Source organism: Phaenicophaeus curvirostris, chromosome 9 (genome assembly GCF_032191515.1).
Source record: "Phaenicophaeus curvirostris isolate KB17595 chromosome 9, BPBGC_Pcur_1.0, whole genome shotgun sequence".
In the NCBI taxonomy this organism is placed as follows: Eukaryota; Metazoa; Chordata; class Aves; order Cuculiformes; family Cuculidae; genus Phaenicophaeus; species Phaenicophaeus curvirostris.
Genome location: NC_091400.1, coordinates 35299047 through 35316092, shown reverse-complemented (window position 1 = coordinate 35316092; position 17046 = coordinate 35299047). Strand labels below are relative to the sequence as shown.

The window sequence follows — 17046 nt, the reverse complement described above, 5'->3', positions numbered from 1 at the left end:
CCTCAACCCCCCCACCCTGCAGCGCCCTCGGTCTGCAGCACCCCCCACCTCATCCATCCCAGGCCGGGACCCCCGTGTGGCGAGGAGCCAGCGTCCCCGAGTCCGAGGCCGGCGGGGAGTCGCTGGCCTGGGCGAAGACGCGGTTGCGTGGGCCCAAGAGGACGCCGCGGGTGTGGGTCCTCGGGGTGTAGGGCCCGCGGCGGCGGCGCGAGCAGAAAGGGGCCCGGAAGGCCTCTTGGAAGCCCCGTCGGAAGTTGTCGTTGAAGTAGCCGTAGATGATGGGGTTGGCGCTGCTGTTGAAGAAGGCCAGCCAGTGGGCGAAGGGGAAGATGTAGACGGTGACCAAGCGGAGCTGGTCCTCGCTGAGCCGCCCGTAGTCTGTCAGGAGCATCAGCGTCCAGAGGGGCAGCCAGGAGAGGGAGAAGAAGAGGGCGACGATGATGAGCATGTTGATGACCTTGGCCTTCCTCCGCGAGACCCTCCTCCCCTCTGGCTCCCCTTGGCCGCGGTCAGGCGCTGCTGACTTGAAGAGCTTGAAGGCGATGCGGGCGTACATGATGATGATGAGGGCGAGGGGCGCTACATAAATGTGGGAAAAGAGGATGGCGGTGTAGATCCTCCTCATCCCTGTCTCAGGCCAGGCCTCCCAGCAGGAGTAGAGGGGATAGGAGTTGTTGTAGGTATCCACCATGAAGTGGTGCTCCTCCCTGGTGACGGTCAGCGTGATGGCAGCGGGGCACATGATGAGCAGGGCCAGCACCCAGATGATGGCGATGGTCACCAGAGCTTTCCTCAGAGTCAGCTTCTGCCGGAAGGGGTGGACGATGCAGCGAAACCTGCAGGAGGGCAGACAGTTGTGGCTTTGGGCAGCTGGTGGGATGTCCCTGGGGAAGGAGAGCAGCCAGGACGCAGGGTTGGGAGGGGAAGGTGGGTTGCTATTTACATATGGCTTTTGGTGACAGAGGTAGAATCATAGAATCATAGAATAACCAGGTTGGAAGAGACCCCCAGGATCATCGAGTCCAACCATTCCCATCAATCACTAAACCATGTCCCTCAGCACCTCGTCCACCCGTCCCTTAAACCCCTCCAGGGAAGGGGACTCAACCCCCTCCCTGGGCAGCCTATTCCAATGCCCAATGACCCATTCCGTGAAAAATTTTTTCCTAATGTCCAGCCTAAACCTCCCCTGGTGGAGCTTGAGGCCATTCCCTCTCGTCCTGTCCCCTGTCCCTTGGGAGAAGAGGCCAGTAGGTTGGGATCTTTCCAGCTTTGGTATTTTCAGCTCAAGGTGAAGATTCCTGATTGGCAGCTTCGTGTCCTCTTTGATAAGTGGATCATGCTTGTGATGCCAGAAGGTTTCCCGTGGTGGAAAACTTCACAAGGCACCTAAACATGCAGAGGAGAGGCTCCACCCCCATGTCCCCCATGCCAACGTACCTCTCCACGGCGATGGCCACCAGCGTGAAAACAGAGGCAGAGACGGACATGCCCTGCACCAAGCCGCTCATTTTGCACGTGGCGTTGTCGAAAGGCCAGCCTGTGGGGGAACACCACGGAGATTGTGGGTGCCTTTGGCAGCTTCCTCTAGATGTCCCCATCTAGCTTGTCATTGTGGGGATGCTAGATTCTGCTCCTAAGGCCGGGCTGCACTTTTGGCTCATACAGAGTTGGCCTTTAGCAGTTCAGATGCTTGGAGAAAAAAAAAACCAAATTGGTAAGGAAGGTGCCTATTACACTTCTTAGAAACTTGAGGAACACAGTAGTTGTCACTTCTCCTACCCTTACGCAGGACATGAGGTGTTATCACAGGGACTGACCTTTGGGTCCCCAATCAGAGGAGCTTTCATTTTGTTTCTTGACCACAAGGCGTCAGCAGTAAATAAATTGTGTCCCATAATAAATAAATACATATTCTGCCCTAACCCCCGGCTACTGCTGCAGCTAAACTCTGCCAGCCGTGCCAGCGTTGCCTTTTATCTTTGGAAAGGTCAACAGGCAGAGCAGAACAAGCACAGGAGAAGACTGGAAGACTGATGCAAGAAGAGGAGGGTTTTTTTCAATTTTGCTTGATGGAGAATGGCTGAACTTTAAATAAACTACGTAAATGCAGTGGTAAGGTCATACTTAGTTTGCCAAAAAATGTCAAAAACTCAAGAAAAAGGACTTCCCCTCAAGAAAAAGGACTTCCCCCCCCAAAAAAAACCCAGTAGCTCTAAATTAAATGATAACTCTCTGCAGATCTGGTTGAGTGGCCACCACCTGCCCTCCTCATCCTAAGCAAAAAAAAATCACCCATGGAGTGGCCTAATCTGGAGGTGGGTGATGTTCCCCACCACTTTCTCTGCCCACCTGACACCTTCCCCTCCGCCGTCCCGCTCACCGGTGATAAGGTTGTCCACCAAGGTGGTGGGCATGCAGAAGATGCCCACCAGCAGGTCGCTGATGGCCAGGTTGAGGATGAATACGTTGGTGACCGTCCGCATCTGACGGTTCTTCACCACGATGAAGCACACCAGGATGTTGCCAACCATGCACATGAGGAATATGAAAGTGTAGGCCAGGATGAACATGGCAGCCACGGGGGAAGAGTGCTGGTAGTACGCCAAGAAGGTGTAGTTGTCCCTCAGGAGGTGGCCCTCGCTCGTGATGGAGTAAGACCAGCTGCGGTTGGAAGGGCCTGGGAAAGGGAAGGCAGAAGAACGAAGCTGGAAGAGGTTAAAGCAATTATTAGAGGTTGTGAGGCAGGACAACTGACCCCTCTGACTCAAGGGATATTTCAGATCTTAGGATGTCATGCTCAACACATAAAGCTGGGGAAGAAGAAGCAAGGGGGGCCTTCCAGAGTGATGGTGTCCGTCTACAGAAGTAACCTTGACACGCGATGGAGGCCTCTTTCCTGGAGATGACTGAAAACCTGCCTGTCTATGGGGAGCGGTGAGTGAATTCTTTATTCTGCTTTGCTTGCGCGTGCAGCTTTTGGTGTGAAACTGTCTTTATCTCAACCCATGAGTTTTCCTCGCTTTCACGCTTCCAATTCTCTCCCCCATCCCACTGGGGGGGAGTGAGCAAGTGGCTGTGTGGTGCTGAGCTGTGACCTGTGCATGAATCCGTGTGGAAGGGCAACCTGAAGCATCTTGGCTGTGGATAAGCCCAAGCCAAGCAGGTACATCTCGTAGCGTCAGTGTCCAGGATTGTGTCTGTGCCACAGCAGGTCACCTTTGGAGGGACTGTGGCCAAGGAGAAGTCCACACTGGAGAAGGGGCACCTCAAAACATCTGTGGTTGTGGACGCATCCGTGCTGGACAAGGGACACCTTGAAGCATCAGTGGCTGCGCGTGAGGTCATGCTGGAGCCCCTCAAAGCCTGTGGCCACAGATAAGCCCATGACAGAGCAGGTACCCCCCTGCAGGGACTGCAGCCGTGGCTAAGGCCATGTTGGAGCAGGTTTTCTCCTGAAGGGACTGTGGTTGTGGGTAAGGCCGTGCTGGAGCAGGTATATTCCCAAAGCCATTGTGGCCCACGGAGAAGGCCACACGGGAACAGCTGCACCTCAAAGCCACTGTGGGTGTGGATGAGTCTATGCTGCAGCAGTCACTTCCCTGGAGAGACTGTGGCTCATAGATAAAGCTCCACTCAGAGCAAGGACACCACTAAGGGACTCCAGTGCGTGGATCCATCCAAGCCAAAGCAGGGGTGAGGGGAGGAGTTCATTGCAATGTTAAACGCTATGGTCTGGTCCAAGGGGACCAGGGATGGAGATTGGAGTGGAAATAGCTTTAAAGTGCTGTAACCCAGGATTTGAGTTGCACGTTGTAGGAATTGCTATAGCAGGAACCACCCGAACCAGGGGCGGACAAACCTCACAAGCAGTGCAGGTGACCTGAGGTGGCTCTGGGGCCCAGTAACTCAGAATCACAGAATTACACACCACCTCTTCTGCCCTGAGGGACCAGAAGTCTGATGTCATGGACTAAATGAACTAAATGAACTAAATGAAGCCTGAAGTCATGGACTAAATGAACTCAGTGGGCATTTTGTGAACATTTATGGGCGTTTTACAGACGTTTCACAGGGCTGAAAGGGAATGAGGTCTGTGTATTCTACCAAAGGATGGGAGGTGATGAGCTTGTATTGCATAGTGTGGGCCCTGGGCACGGTGTGAATGGCATCGGGTAGGAGGTGGAGAATGTGCTGGTTTTGACTGGGGTAGAGTTAATTTTTGTCACGGTATCTAGGATGGGGCTGTGTTTTCTGTGTTTTGGGTCAGTACTGGAAACAGTGCGGTAATTTGGGGATGTTTTAGTTGCTATTGAGCAGGGTTTACACGGGGTCAAGGCCTTTTCTGCTTCTCACCCCACGCCAGCAGCGAGCAGGCTGGGGAGGCAGAAGAAGTTGGGCACAACTGGGACAGCTGATCCCAACTGACTCAGCGGATATTCCAGACCATGCGGTGTCACGCTCGGTATATAAAGCTGGGGAGGAAGAAGGAAAAGAGGGACATTTGGAGCAATGACATTTGTCTTCCCAAGTAACCGTGACATGTGATGGAGCCCTGCTCTCCTGGAGATGGCTGAACACCTGCCTGCTGATGGAAAGAACGAATTCCCTGTTTCACTTTGCTTGTGCGTGCAGCTTTTGCGTTCCCAATCAAGTGTTCTCACTCTCCCTCGATTCTCTTGTCCATCCCATCCAGAGGGAGGGAGCAAGCAGCTCTGTGGGGCTCAGTTGCCAGCTGGGGTTTAGCCATGGCACCAGCCTGGCTGGGACGTGTCCTGCTGGGATCATCTCGGTGCTTCCACAAGTCTCCTCGTTGGGTTACACAGCCCAAGGTATTTCAGCACTTTGCCTTAATTATTATTTTATATCATTATTATTTTATATCATTATTATTTTATTTCATTTTTTAAAATCATTGCTTATATCATTATGCTGATGAAGAATCGAAGCAGCTCAGAAGACATCTTCTTACGAGATTTTTTTGCAGGTGATGCAAGGAAAAGAAATCCATGTCCCTACACAGCAACATTCAAGCTGTGTGGGAGCTGTGTCCGTGTGGTCTCCGGCACCACGGCCTGGGAGAATCTCCGCTCCTGGGTGTCTGCTGTTGCTTCTCCGTGTGCTTCTGAGGTTTGCAATTTGAAATCCTCTCAAATCTTCTTCTCCCCGGCACAGCTGCAGCGCCTGAGGGAGATGGGCTGGGGGAGAGGAAACCCTGCCCTCCCCTTAGATGTAAAGTGATCATTATAAATAATTATGATCATTGTTTTGGACCCTGAGAGGTCCTGGAGGAGCCGGGGATGGCGTTTTGTCAGTGCAGATGAGCAGGGGAGCAGATCTGCTCCGCACCCTCAGGTTTCCCCAGCTCTGCGCGGGCGGGGGGGGTGCCGGGTGTCATCAGCAGTGACAGGACTTGCTCTGGGCAAACCTCAGCTGCGATTTTAAGACAGTAAAGCGCGTATTTTTTGCATTAAGGCTCAGCCCAACTGCCTGCGGGTCAGCCCTGCTCTGCGAAAGCCCCGCAGAGCCGCTGCAGGGGGGGGGGGCGGCTCTATCACCCCCCATCCTCCTGCCAGCCGAGATGCTCCCCCAGCCAGCGGGACCCCCCCGGGGTCCCCGAGGCTCCGCACGCCGGGGAGCCCTGCCCGGCCCTGCCGACCTGCCCTGGGCACACAGCTTGGCCGAGATGTTTGCAGCGGGGCTAGTCAGGAAGGTGCTGGGGTGGGGGCGTTGCAGGCACGGGAAAAGGAGCCTTTTGGGGGGGGCGAGGAGGCATCAGGGCTGCTGAGACAAGGCGCTCCAGCCCCTCGGCATCAGATGCACCCGCAGAAGGAGGTTCGTTCGCAGAAGCGATAGCGAGCGCTGTAATGACACTGCGCGATATTAAACCCCAAACTTTGCTGGACTTTATCTCTTTGGGGGGCAGCGTCTGGCGGCATCACCGGGCGCGGGGGGGGGATGCTGCGGGCGAGGGATGCAGGAGGTTTCAAAAGCGAGATGGAAGACAAGGAAAGGAAAATACGGGGCTGCCGGGCGCCGGGGGGATGAATGGAGGCGTCTTCCATTCATCCCTGATGCGGGGATGAGGGGGGGACTGGCCGGGGGGCGATGGGGCCCCCACGTCCCTGGCCACGGGGGGGGCTGGAATAGGGGCCGGGGAGGAGCGGGTGGGGGGGGGCGGGCAGCTTTCTGGGGGGATAGAATACAATGAATGGGGTGTCGGTACTCACCTCCGGGGGGCTGCATGGCCAGCGGGGTGGGGTGGGGGCGGCGGAGCCTCCCCCGGTGCCGGCTCCGCCGCTCCGGCTGCGGCTGCTCGGCGGCTGCGGGGGGGGGGGGGGCGGGGGCGCAGCATCCATCGCCATGGAGACCGGGGGACCCGGGGGGGGGGGGGCAGCCCCGGGGGGGAGAGGGGACAGCCCCAGCGGGTTTGCTCCCCGGGGAGGGTCGAGGTCCGGGTGCCCCTCGGTGATGCTCAGCGTCTCCATCGCTGCCGACACCAACAAACCTCCTTTTCCCGTGATCTTTCACCCAAGTGAGGCTTCGGGGAGCCCAAAAGTCTTGCCCTATTTCCAGGATTAACCATTTCTGGATGCCCCTCGCCAGCTCACGCTCTTGGGAGACATGTATTCCTTAAAAAAAATGAAGGGGCACCTCAAAACATCTGTGGTTGTGGACGCATCCGTGCTGGACACCTTGAAGCATCAGTGGCTGCACGTGAGGTCGTGCTGGAGCCCCTCAAAGCCTGTGGCCGCAGACAAGCCCATGACAGAGCAGGTACCCCCCTGGAGGGGCTGCAGCCGTGGGTAGGTTAGGCTTTTGCAAGTCTAAAGTTCTTGCTCTATTTCCAGGATTAACCATTCCTGTCTGCCCCGAGCCTGGTCACACCACTGGGAAGCACCTGTCCCTTCAAAACTTGAAGGAGCAAACACAGGAGATGCTTCAACAGATGTTGTGAGATAACGGCTGTGATTTCTCCCAGGAGTTGCGTTTTTTGTGTTTTTTTTGCAGGCAGCCAGCTGCCAAGAGACACCGGCGAGCCCAGCCTCCCTGCCACCAAGAAGCCGCAGTCCCCGGGCTGTATCCTGAGCCCCACAGGCCATTTCTTCCTGGGAGAGAAAGCCGCGTGTGTTGAAGAGCCACGGCATCCAGGAGGTGGGTGCACGCTTCCTGGGATAACCCTGGAGTAAGCAGCTGACACAGGGTTGCTTTGATTTCCATGGTGAAAATAGACGCGGGAAAAATTTCCTTGGAAATAAAAATTTCCTGGGAAAATCCAGAGAAATACCATTCGGGTCTGCTCAAAATCCAGCTGGAGGTGTGAGCTTGAGCTGCAGGGAGTGACCATGGGGATCTGCAAAGGAGACTTCTTTAAGGAGAATCGAGAACTCGTATATTTGGCAAATACAGTAAAACCTCCCACACGTAACAGGAGAATATTTATTCAGTCATTTGGCACATTCCCGCATCAGTAATTCAAGGGAGAACCTTCACGGCTGCAGGGATGTCCCCTGCCATCCTGGCCCTGGACCAGGGCAGCAGATGCTCCCTTCCCATCGCTGGCCAGGCAGGACGGATGCAGCCAAGCATCCACCTCCCCCAGTTTTATCCAAAACTGGCACCCTGTGCTTCCCAGCTCCACTTCCTCCTCAAGCGCTTGGCAAAACACAAAGCAGGAGATTCCCTGGCTCCAGAGATGGCAGAGCCATCCCTTCGTGGAGGAACCCTTCTGCTTCTTTTTATTAAGGAAACAAAAGAGGGACTGGCTGCCCCGCTGTGGGTTTGGGACGGAAATAGCAGCGTAGTAGGGACTGACCTAAGCCAAACTTCTCGCGCAGGCCGATGCCCTTGGGAGAGCTCACCCAGCTCTGCGCGGGCACCCTGGAACCCTCTCAGGCTTCAGGGATGGGCTTCTCCAGTGACAGCAGCAGGTCGAAGGGGACGAGGGGCCGGACCAGCAGCCGCACTTCGGGGCCGACGGGGTTCTCCCGCAGGTTGAGGCTCTGCAGCGATGCCATGGCGGCCAGCTTCTCCGATGGCACCTCTGCGAAAGAGGGCACCGAGGGTGAGCACCCACCCCGCTGTCAGCTGCCGGGGAATCTGGGGGACAAAATCCTTGGCAAGATGGGCATCCCAAAGCAAACCCTGCTGCTGCTGGTCTCCAGGCGTTTATCAAACTAGCAATGGGATACAATATTAAATGATGCGACTACCAAGCAAATGCCTTGGCAAGGTGCAAGCATCATGAAATTCAACCTGGACACTGCCTTCCAGTTCTCCAAGTCCTAAAAAAAATCCCACTGGGTTGTTCAAAGTCTTATTCCCCTATTTTATCCTCAGTGTTGCAATGCCCAGGAGCCCTCACCCGGCTAACAGGAGAGCACACGCTCTTTGCCCTTGTTGGACAGGCTGCAAAATGGCTCTTGGCCATCACTGGGCACCCTCTTATTTTGCAATTTCCATGAATTTGAGTGTTTTCATTTAGAAAGGATTTGATGTTAAAAAAAAGGTGCAGATCTCATGGATGGTCCCCATGTGAATACATTGAGAGCAGAAGAACAAGATTGATACAAACCCCTAACCATTAAGATCATTAAAAGATGATAGTCAGCTTTTTGTAACAAATCACAGTATTTTGGGCTTGAAAAGCCCACCTACCTGAGTTTACCAAGAACAGATTCTTTTAAACTTTGCCACAGAAATGACAACAGCCCTTCGTACCCCCAGCTCTGGTTTCTTCTGCCAATACTTGGAGTAGAATCAAGGTGTTGTAATTACAGTAGGGCAGGTGATTTTTAAACCACAAAACTTATTTTGTAATGGAAAAAGGCTCAAATACCTTGATGGCTTTTTTTTCCTCTCTCCTCCAGAGAGCAGTTATTTTCTGTAAGACACATATTTCTTAGCAGCACATCTCTCTCATGAGGCTGAGCTTCACATGGATTTTTTATAACTCTTCTTTACAATGGATTTATTCACTACCGTTCCCCTGTATAATTCTGCATTTTTTTTACCTGTGATGCACAAATTTTTTTTTTTTTTATTTGAACAGCTATTCCTGTTTAATGCTCTTCTGAGGCTGTGCAGTAGTAAGGCCCCACTTTGCTTAAATTCAGGTAGTTGATGGAAACATTTTAAGGAGCAAGCCTTGCTTACAGTAGAACAGCCCAGCTCTGTGGCTTAATTTAAGGTAAGGAGCAGTGACTCAGCCTGGTATGAAGCGGCAGGCAGGGCATGCAGTGCAGTCTATAGCTCTACAGCCGCGTGGTGGGAGCCACAGGCTCCTCTATCAGCAACCCAAAGCATCACTTGCCAGATCGCCAGTGGATAAGACAGTCATGTTTGAGCCTGAATGATTCATGCTGGCTTCACCAGTTAGACAAAAAAAAAGGAAAAATATCCCACTTATTCATAATTGAAGCACACAGTGATGCTCTCAGGTCAGCATATGATAATAAGTGAATGACAAAACCAACTCCTTCGGATGAAAGGGCTGCTGAGGCATCTGGAGGCATCTGAGGAGACGCACATGAGAGGGCTGCTGAGGCAGTCGAGAAGCTGAGTAATGAACACTAACAGCCCCGAAGGTCTCACAGCCACGTACGGGATGGGGTTCAACAAGACCGAGTGCAGAGTCCTGCACTAGAGCCACAACCAAACCGTGCAGCGCTACGGGCTTGGGGAAGAGTGGCTGGAAAGCTGCCTGGCAGAGAAGGACCTGGAGGTGTTGGTCGACAGCGACTGAACATGAGCCAGCAGTGGCCCAGGTGGCCAAGAAGGCCAATGGCATCTTGGCTTTTATCAGGAATAGCAGGGCCAGGAGGAGCAGGGCAGTGATCGTGCCCATGTACTTTGGCACTGGTGAGGCTACACCTCGAATCCTGTGTTCAGTTTTGAGCCCTTCACTACAAGAAAGACATTTTGGTACTGAAGAACATCCAAAGAAAGGCAACAAGGCTGGTCTCCAAACAAGGTTTGGAGAACAAATCCTTTGAGGAATGGCTGAGAGAACTGGGAATGTTTAGCCTGGAGAAGAGGAGGCTGAGGGGAAACCTCATCACTCTACAAATCCCTGAAAGGAGGCTGTAGCAAGGCAGGTGTTTGTCTTTTCTCATAAGTAACAAGTGATAGGATGAGAGGAAAAGGCCTCAAGTCGCACCAGTGCTGCTTTAGATTGGATGTTAGGAATAATTTCTTCCCCCAGAGGGTCATCAAGCACTGGAACAGGCTGGCCAGGGAGTTGGTTGTTACCATCCCTGGAGGTATGTAAAAGCTAGGTGCAGCGCTTAGGGACATGGTTTAGTGGTGAACTTGGCAGAGTTAGGTTAAGGGCTCGACTTAATGATCTTAAGGGTCTTTTCCAGCCTAGATGATTCTATGATTCATTCTCATTGAGATGAAAAGGGCAGTTCATGGCACTAAATGTCTCCTTTCAGAGCCCACGGGCTTCAGGCAGGCATTAATTAATCTCGTTTTACTCCTCTTTAGCTTGAAAACTTTGCCTACAATCTCGAGCTGCAGTTCGATATGTCTTAGTAAGTGACTCAGCTCTTTAAAGCAGGTGCTTTTAATCTGGTTTGTAGCCCAGCTATCAGCTCCTTCAGCATCACTGAGAGGGCAGAGGAGGATGGGCAGGACCAGGAATGGCACACGGATGTACTACCACCAAAATCCAAACCATTTTTAACTTTCATGCTGATGGAAAAAATCTGCAATCCTTCCCCAACCTCCGTCTCCTATGCATGGTTTGAGGAATGTCTTTTCCTTGCCTTTTATCTGATCTTTTATCCAGAATAGGGTCCTCAACTTGTTATTGGGCTAAGTGGGGCAACCTGAGTCCCAAATTATAAAAGGCAGAGAAATGCCCCCCTTCCCCATGCTGAGCTGGCTGGAGAACAGCACCAGGGTGAACTTGCAGGTGCCTCAACAGCTTCTCCAAGAACATGCCAGCTGCTCCTCAGGAGACCCTGCTGCTCCAAGACACAGTCCTCAGCTGGCTGGAGCGAGTTGTATACACAGGCAGGAGCAAAACAGAAGATGCTATCTCCTACAGCCTGGCCCAAGATCTTCTGGGATTAAAAGAGTGTCCTGCTGCCATATTCCTGTGTGCCAAAGACTCAAATCCTACTTGGCTGTTAAAGAAAATCAATATTTGTGCCTGTTAAATTCAACCTGATGGATTCTCCCTAGCTCTTCTTTCCCTATTGTGCCAGGCTAGCATGGGAGGAAAAACTGTATATAAAAACAAGCTCATAAATAATATATAAACTGTACCAACAGATAAAAATGCATATATATTTATAAATATAAACCCCTCATATTTAAAACTCATGCACAGTCGTCTAGCACCAAGGCTCATCCCACAGTGCAGCTGCACGCTGTGTGAAGCAGGGAGCTTGGTCCTTGGGCAAGCTCAGCCTTGAAGGCTTGAGGGCAATCCAGGAGGTTTCCCCATGGTCCCAAAACATGAAACCAGGGATGCGATGCTTTTCCTTGGATGTGAAGGATTGGAGCTACTGTGGCTCTGGGCACGCGCTGGTCCCTGTGAGACCATTGTGTGAAAGAGCCCAGGGGCTACTAGGGAAGGATCCTAGGTCTGATGCAAATTCCCAAACTTTTGTTTCCTTGGGAAAATGGGCTGCAACACCCCTGACTTTCTTATTTCTACCTCTTCCCTTTCCGGAAAATGGCATAAAATAGGTTAATCTTACCTATTTTTGTAGCCAGAGAGTATCATACTCTTTACCAAGATATGCCTTTGAAACATTTTATCTTGAAATTCTTAATTTCTATCCTGTCCTTATTTTTCCTAATTCTGACAACAGCGTCTGAGGGGAGCCTGGCGGGAGGTGACCAAGCCTGAGCCTGCAGCTGGATTTTCTAACTTTCTTCTCCCTCGGGATTAATTCAGGTGGGTACAAGCCTTGATGTAGCCTATCCCCCTGGCATTTAAGAAGGAAAAAATGCAACAAAAAAGCTGTATTGCCTTCCTGCTGCAGCCTGCTTGCACAAAATGTGTAGGAAATAGGAAGTTCGAAGACCTCGGCTCCTTCATTAAATCGATTGAAGTTGGTCATATGGTGGTGGAGGTAACTAAGAGCGAAGCAGCTCTCTCTGGGAGGTGGGAGAAAAAAGGGGCGAAGAAAAACCACATCTTTTGCTGCTCTCATGGAGAACGAGGAAGCAGTAATGTCTTGCATTTCTACAGGTGTGGCTAGGGAGCAGCTGGTGCTGTTAAAACCCGTTTTGCAAGGAGCAGCTTTCCCAGTGGCAGCTGAAGACATCCCAGATAAAACAGCAAAATTGAGTGGACTTGATATTGTTCTCCCTGGGGATCTGTGTGGGCTGTGGGATGCTCCAGCCTCAGCTCTTTGAAAGCTCGTTCCTAAATAGACACCCTTTTATCTATGTGCCACAGCTGCCCCTTTTGCCTGGTCCTGGGGGACTCCAAAGGTTTCAGCCTTGCACATGAAAGATTTTCCTCCAACTGCAGAGTCGGGGGATGAGCGGCTCTTACCATCTCTCTAATTTCACTTTTTTTAGGAGACTTTGTAGTGCAATGACTCCTATTTGAAATGTTTGGGTAGGCTTGTGCCCTTACTTCAATCAGCAGCAAACATCCCAGCCCAGCATACTCGGGGCTGGGTGAAAGTAGAGTGCCCAGGTCCTGCAGACAAGTCTGGTTTTTATTAAATCTGGTGATTTTGAGTCACAGCTGGAGCTGTCATTGAGAGCCATATCCCAGCATGGTTTATAGGGTGGCTTGAATGGGGCTTGATTTCCCACTACGCCTGCAACAGCTTCACCTCAGGAGAGGAAGGATTAGCAAAGGCAAGTGGCTAGTGAGGGTCTGTCTCTTCAGCACCTCCTCTGCATTTGTGCCCCCTTCCTCTTGCCAAATCCATGCTCCTTTTGCTGGATCACTAAGCTGTCCCTTGGCCCAACTGCACCTGCAGGAGATTGTGGACCATAAGCAAAGCTTCAAGCCAGCATCCCTTACTACCCATCAGCATCACCACTGGGAAGTACAGTTGCTCTGGGGTGATGCTTATCCTTACCTCCAGTTGGAAAAGGTCTTTCTCACCTGTGATCTTGTTCTCTTCCAAGTCAATGGTCTCCAGGGTGGTGACAGCAGCCAAGGGCTCAGGGAAGTGTCGAAACCTGTTGCAGGAGAGGTTGATGGCCCGGAGATGCAGCAGGGAGGTGACCTCCTCGGGCAGGCGGTGCAGGTAGTTTCCTGACAGATTGAGTTCTGCCATTTGGAGAAGAGAGATGAGAGATGGTAGGATGGGGAGGGTGGGACAGATGGGGAAAAATAAATCAATGTCTAGTTTCATTTATAACCTCTCTCCCCCATGGGCTGCCAGGTCCAGCTCCAAATCCAGTTGGGATTTCAACTCCAAAAATGGGATTTTTTTTTGCTCATCTTCATGGTTTGCCATTATACTTTTGCCTGCTGGGAATATTGCTTTATGTGATATGTTTCTTGGCTTCCTTGTGCTTTCCTAATGAAACCCGTGCAGCATTTTGCAAGCAGCAGCTGTAGAAATGAGCAATATTTCTTTGTGAAGTCAGAGCAATTCCCTCCCCGATGGACATTTGTCATGGCTTAAGGCTAGCTTTCTATCTTCACATGCCTGGACCCTTTCTGAGGTAGAGTAGTGGAAGACGTATTTATGTGCAAAAATATCTGTTCTACCAAGTTTAACCCTCTGTGATGGTTTTTTTCACCAGAAATGAGCTCCTTTGTGGCTGAGAGCAGCACTCCTTCATGAAAAGCACCACAAATCCCACTATCCCAGCACCCTTCTGCAGTGACACAGGACTTTCTGCTCTATAAATACCCATGCAAGCTGCCCCACTGCTGCTAATACCTGGTATTTATAGGTCCTGCCTTATTCAGGCTGGGGCAAGGCTGTCCCCAGCCCTGGGGCATCTCTCCTCTGCAACAGCCCTGAATGCATTGAAATAACTACAAGAAACACTGTATTATGGGACTTGCTTTGAAGCGCTTTTTTGTAGTAAGCTCATTATGGAAGCTGTTCACAACCAGCCTTTTTCATGCATAGCTAGCTTGAGCCATGTTAGTTCTTTACTGCAGAGTTCAGAGCTTAAGGCCATATTCCTTTTAAGTGTAAATACGTAGCTACTCAGAGGGATTCCCCGCTGCAGGTCCCATTCCCATTCTTGTTTTCACATTTCCCTTTTGGCAGATTGGTTTATGGGCATTGATTTCTTTCTGTAAAGGTAGATTTAAAAGCAGATCATCTGTATTGGATGCTGGGGCAGGACACAGAAATATTGGTTAGTGCTAGTGAAGCAGACTGTCTACAGCATGTGCAAAATAAACAAGCTGAATTTTAAGTGGGGTGGTTTTTTTCAAAGGAGGTCACCATCCAAAGCAGTTTTCTCTGTCCTTTATACAAGCAACTTCTGCAGCAGGCTTTGATGGGAGGAGTGTTTGACCTTTCCTAGTGTCTTTCTTATTTTACTCAAATACGAAATAGGAAAATGTCATCTCAGCCATGAAGCCAGTTTGATGATGCCCAGTTATTGTGACTATTTTTGGTTACCAATATACGTTGAGCTGTGCCCTGGCTTCTGAGAACTAACTCCATGAGCTTTTCCTGTAATTGTACCTATTAGTTCAGAGTTCATCATCTTGCAGGTCACATTTGGATTATTTTTTCCAAGATGCATTTCCTTGCATTTATCTCTACTGGAAGTCACCTATCTCCTCTTTTCTCATTTCTGTGAGATTTTCAGGATAATGAGAATTGTTTCTCTCAACTGTTCCTCGTAAGCCTTGTGCTCTAAATTATTATTTACTGATTTGACTGTGCTCTTTATATTTGGCAAAGAGCCCTGTTATCTGTCGTCACACCTGTATCGTGGGAGGTGCTCATCCCCTACATTGCGGCATTGCTATGCCAATGTACATTTATAACTGGTACTTCCCAGACACCTCATCAAAATTAGCCCATCAACAATTAGTTTTCCAACAGTTGCGAGGCACTAATTAGCTCTCCTAAGATTTGAGGACCTCTTTATTTACTAATGTTCTTATAAGTCCCTTGGTCTCAGTTTTATGTCCTAGGAAAACGATGCCATGAGATGGGAACGTGACCTCATCACTGTTGCACTTCTACTAGCAGAACGTTTGAAGTGCCACCCTCTGGAATGGACTTTAAAACCTTGGACTTTTAGTTTTAGTTAATGTTTTGAAGACATAATGAGACTTCAATATGTTGAGTAAGAACAATTATTTGGTCACTTATAAAAAGAATTATGGCAACTGTGTAATACAAGGTCTTTCTCACTAAAATGAAGTTCTAATTAGAATGATAATTTCTCTTCTTTGGGGAAGCTTTTAAACTAATTGTGAGGTCACCTACTACTTTATTTGAATAGCCAGCTAATTCTCCGTTTCATTTTAGTCACTATCTTCCATGACTTCCACCATAAACCTCTGGCCTGTCACTAAATATAGTTTCACAAAACCAGAGGTTCAGTCGGGTAGATATTGAAGGTTTCTTTTGCACGTTAGCCATGACGGCACTGTGATTTTTTTTTTTTTTTCGTGGTTTCTGTCTAGTGGATCATCAAAGTCTCTTAAATTTCCTTTATTCAAGAAAGATTAATAGGATATTTGCAATTTGCAACTTGCAATATAAAACCAGGAGATGAAAGCAGCCAGAGCAGCAGCTGGACCTGAATATAAACGGATACCTGTTAAAGAATTGTGCAGATTAGCAACTCCTGCAGGCTTAATAAAAATTAAACCTAAAATGGTCTCTGCACATTCAGCTGCAGGGCTCATTTATTTATCTTTTCCCCTTTCTTTGTAATCATTTTTGCTCTCTAAAGTTGTAGAAGAGTCCCCCTTGTGGAATACGCCAAAAAAGCAGCAGGCAGGACTGGGATTTTATCTGGTCTGATTTTCCCCTCTGATCTGCAAGTTAAATGTCTTGCTCTGTTAGATCAGAAGCATTAACGAATCAAAGCCTGCCTTGACTTTTTCTTGGGGAGTTTCGCGCTTGGTATTAGAAAACCAGAACGTAAAGACATTAGGACTGGTTTTAATTCCACATGTTGAGGCTCCAAATTCCCAGCTTGTCAACCTGGGGCTTCAACCAGGCTTCTGCAAGACATAGGACAGGAGAGGTGAGAGCACGGGGTGAGAAAGCTGTGAAGCAGGCACTTCGCAGGATTTACCTCAAGCCTGGAGAGCTGAGCATCTTGTGAGGAAACAAGTTGTTTGGTCTGTCAACCCCTTGGTATCCTAGAATCATAGAATCATAGGATAACCAGGTTGGAAGAGACCCAGCGGATCATCGAGTCCAACCATTCCTATCAAACACTAAACCATGCCCCTTAGCACCTCTAGGAAATGATGCACCACCTCTTCTTCTGGCCACCACCACTTTCTTTCTCCTCCTTAGTGTATTCAAGTTTGGGTGTACTGAAGTGTACAAAAGTCTCAGCTCTGCGTGGGACGGCTTATGGAGCTGCAAATTATCATTTGCATGTTGTTCATCTAGTAATGTATTTTCTACTTTACTCCTCCACTGTGGTAATAACTTTATCCACTGACGAGTGCATTGGGCAGCTGTGCTTTGCAGTTTGCTGTAGCTCCCACACGAGGCTGGGGGTTTTCTTTTGAGTGCACAGTGATTTCTTTGCAATAGGTCTGGTTCTGGCTCTGTCAGGTCACTGTCACCAGCATAACTGCTATTGCGTTCCACTCCAAACAGTAAGGAGAAGGAACTGTAGATTTTGTAGCATGTTTTTACGGCTGAATTAATGTTTAGACAGTCTTACCTGCTGATGAAAAGAATCCCCCTCTCCTCTGAGGGTTCACATGATACTCTTTTTTCTTTCTTTATTTTTTTTTTCTCCTTTTCCTTCAGTTGCAGCAGCCAGTACTCCCATGTCCATTATTTTTTACCCCTGCACAGCAAAGGAGGAATTGATAGTTTAGAGGCATGATGCTGCGCAACACAGTTGCTTGTGAAGCTTTCTCCTAGTCTATAACAAGTAATGTTT

At 49.9% G+C, this 17046-nt stretch overlaps 2 protein-coding genes and 1 long non-coding RNA gene across 3 annotated transcripts; 1 reads left to right on the top strand and 2 right to left on the bottom strand.

The window, feature by feature from the left end:
• Window positions 1–49: 49 nt before the first annotated feature.
• Window positions 50–2588, bottom strand: NPFFR1 (neuropeptide FF receptor 1). Its single transcript, XM_069863943.1, has 3 exons — window positions 2384–2588; window positions 1441–1540; window positions 50–836 (listed from the first exon to the last, which is right to left on the bottom strand). Exons 1-3 carry the CDS (start codon window positions 2571–2573, stop codon window positions 50–52), a joined length of 1077 nt encoding a protein of 358 aa, XP_069720044.1. The 5' UTR covers window positions 2574–2588.
• Window positions 2184–5456, top strand: LOC138724138 (uncharacterized). The gene is made up of 3 exons (XR_011337980.1): window positions 2184–2937; window positions 4697–4832; window positions 4988–5456. It is a non-coding gene; the product is annotated as an uncharacterized lncRNA (long non-coding RNA).
• Window positions 5457–7426: 1970 nt separating this feature from the next.
• Window positions 7427–13259, bottom strand: LOC138723916 (leucine-rich repeat-containing protein 20-like). The gene is made up of 2 exons (XM_069863414.1): window positions 13085–13259; window positions 7427–8044 (listed from the first exon to the last, which is right to left on the bottom strand). The coding sequence occupies exons 1-2, from the start codon at window positions 13257–13259 to the stop codon at window positions 7893–7895; spliced, it is 327 nt and encodes a 108-aa protein (XP_069719515.1). The 3' UTR covers window positions 7427–7892.
• Between the last annotated feature and the right edge of the window lie 3787 nt (window positions 13260–17046).

What these genes read in the sequence shown, in the direction of transcription:
- NPFFR1 (XM_069863943.1), bottom strand. Translation starts at nt 2,573, where the DNA reads ATGTTCATCCTGGCCTACACTTTCATATTCCTCATGTGCATGGTTGGC. An exon ending in GGTGGACAACCTTATCACCG is followed by an intron (nt 1,541 to 2,383) that starts GTGAGCGGGACG and finishes GTTCCCCCACAG; the next exon opens with GCTGGCCTTTCGACAACGCC. An exon ending in GTGGCCATCGCCGTGGAGAG is followed by an intron (nt 837 to 1,440) that starts GTACGTTGGCAT and finishes GCCCTCCTGCAG; the next exon opens with GTTTCGCTGCATCGTCCACC.
- LOC138723916 (XM_069863414.1), bottom strand. Translation starts at nt 13,259, where the DNA reads ATGGCAGAACTCAATCTGTCAGGAAACTACCTGCACCGCCTGCCCGAG. An exon ending in GGAAGAGAACAAGATCACAG is followed by an intron (nt 8,045 to 13,084) that starts GTGAGAAAGACC and finishes CCTCTTTCGCAG; the next exon opens with AGGTGCCATCGGAGAAGCTG.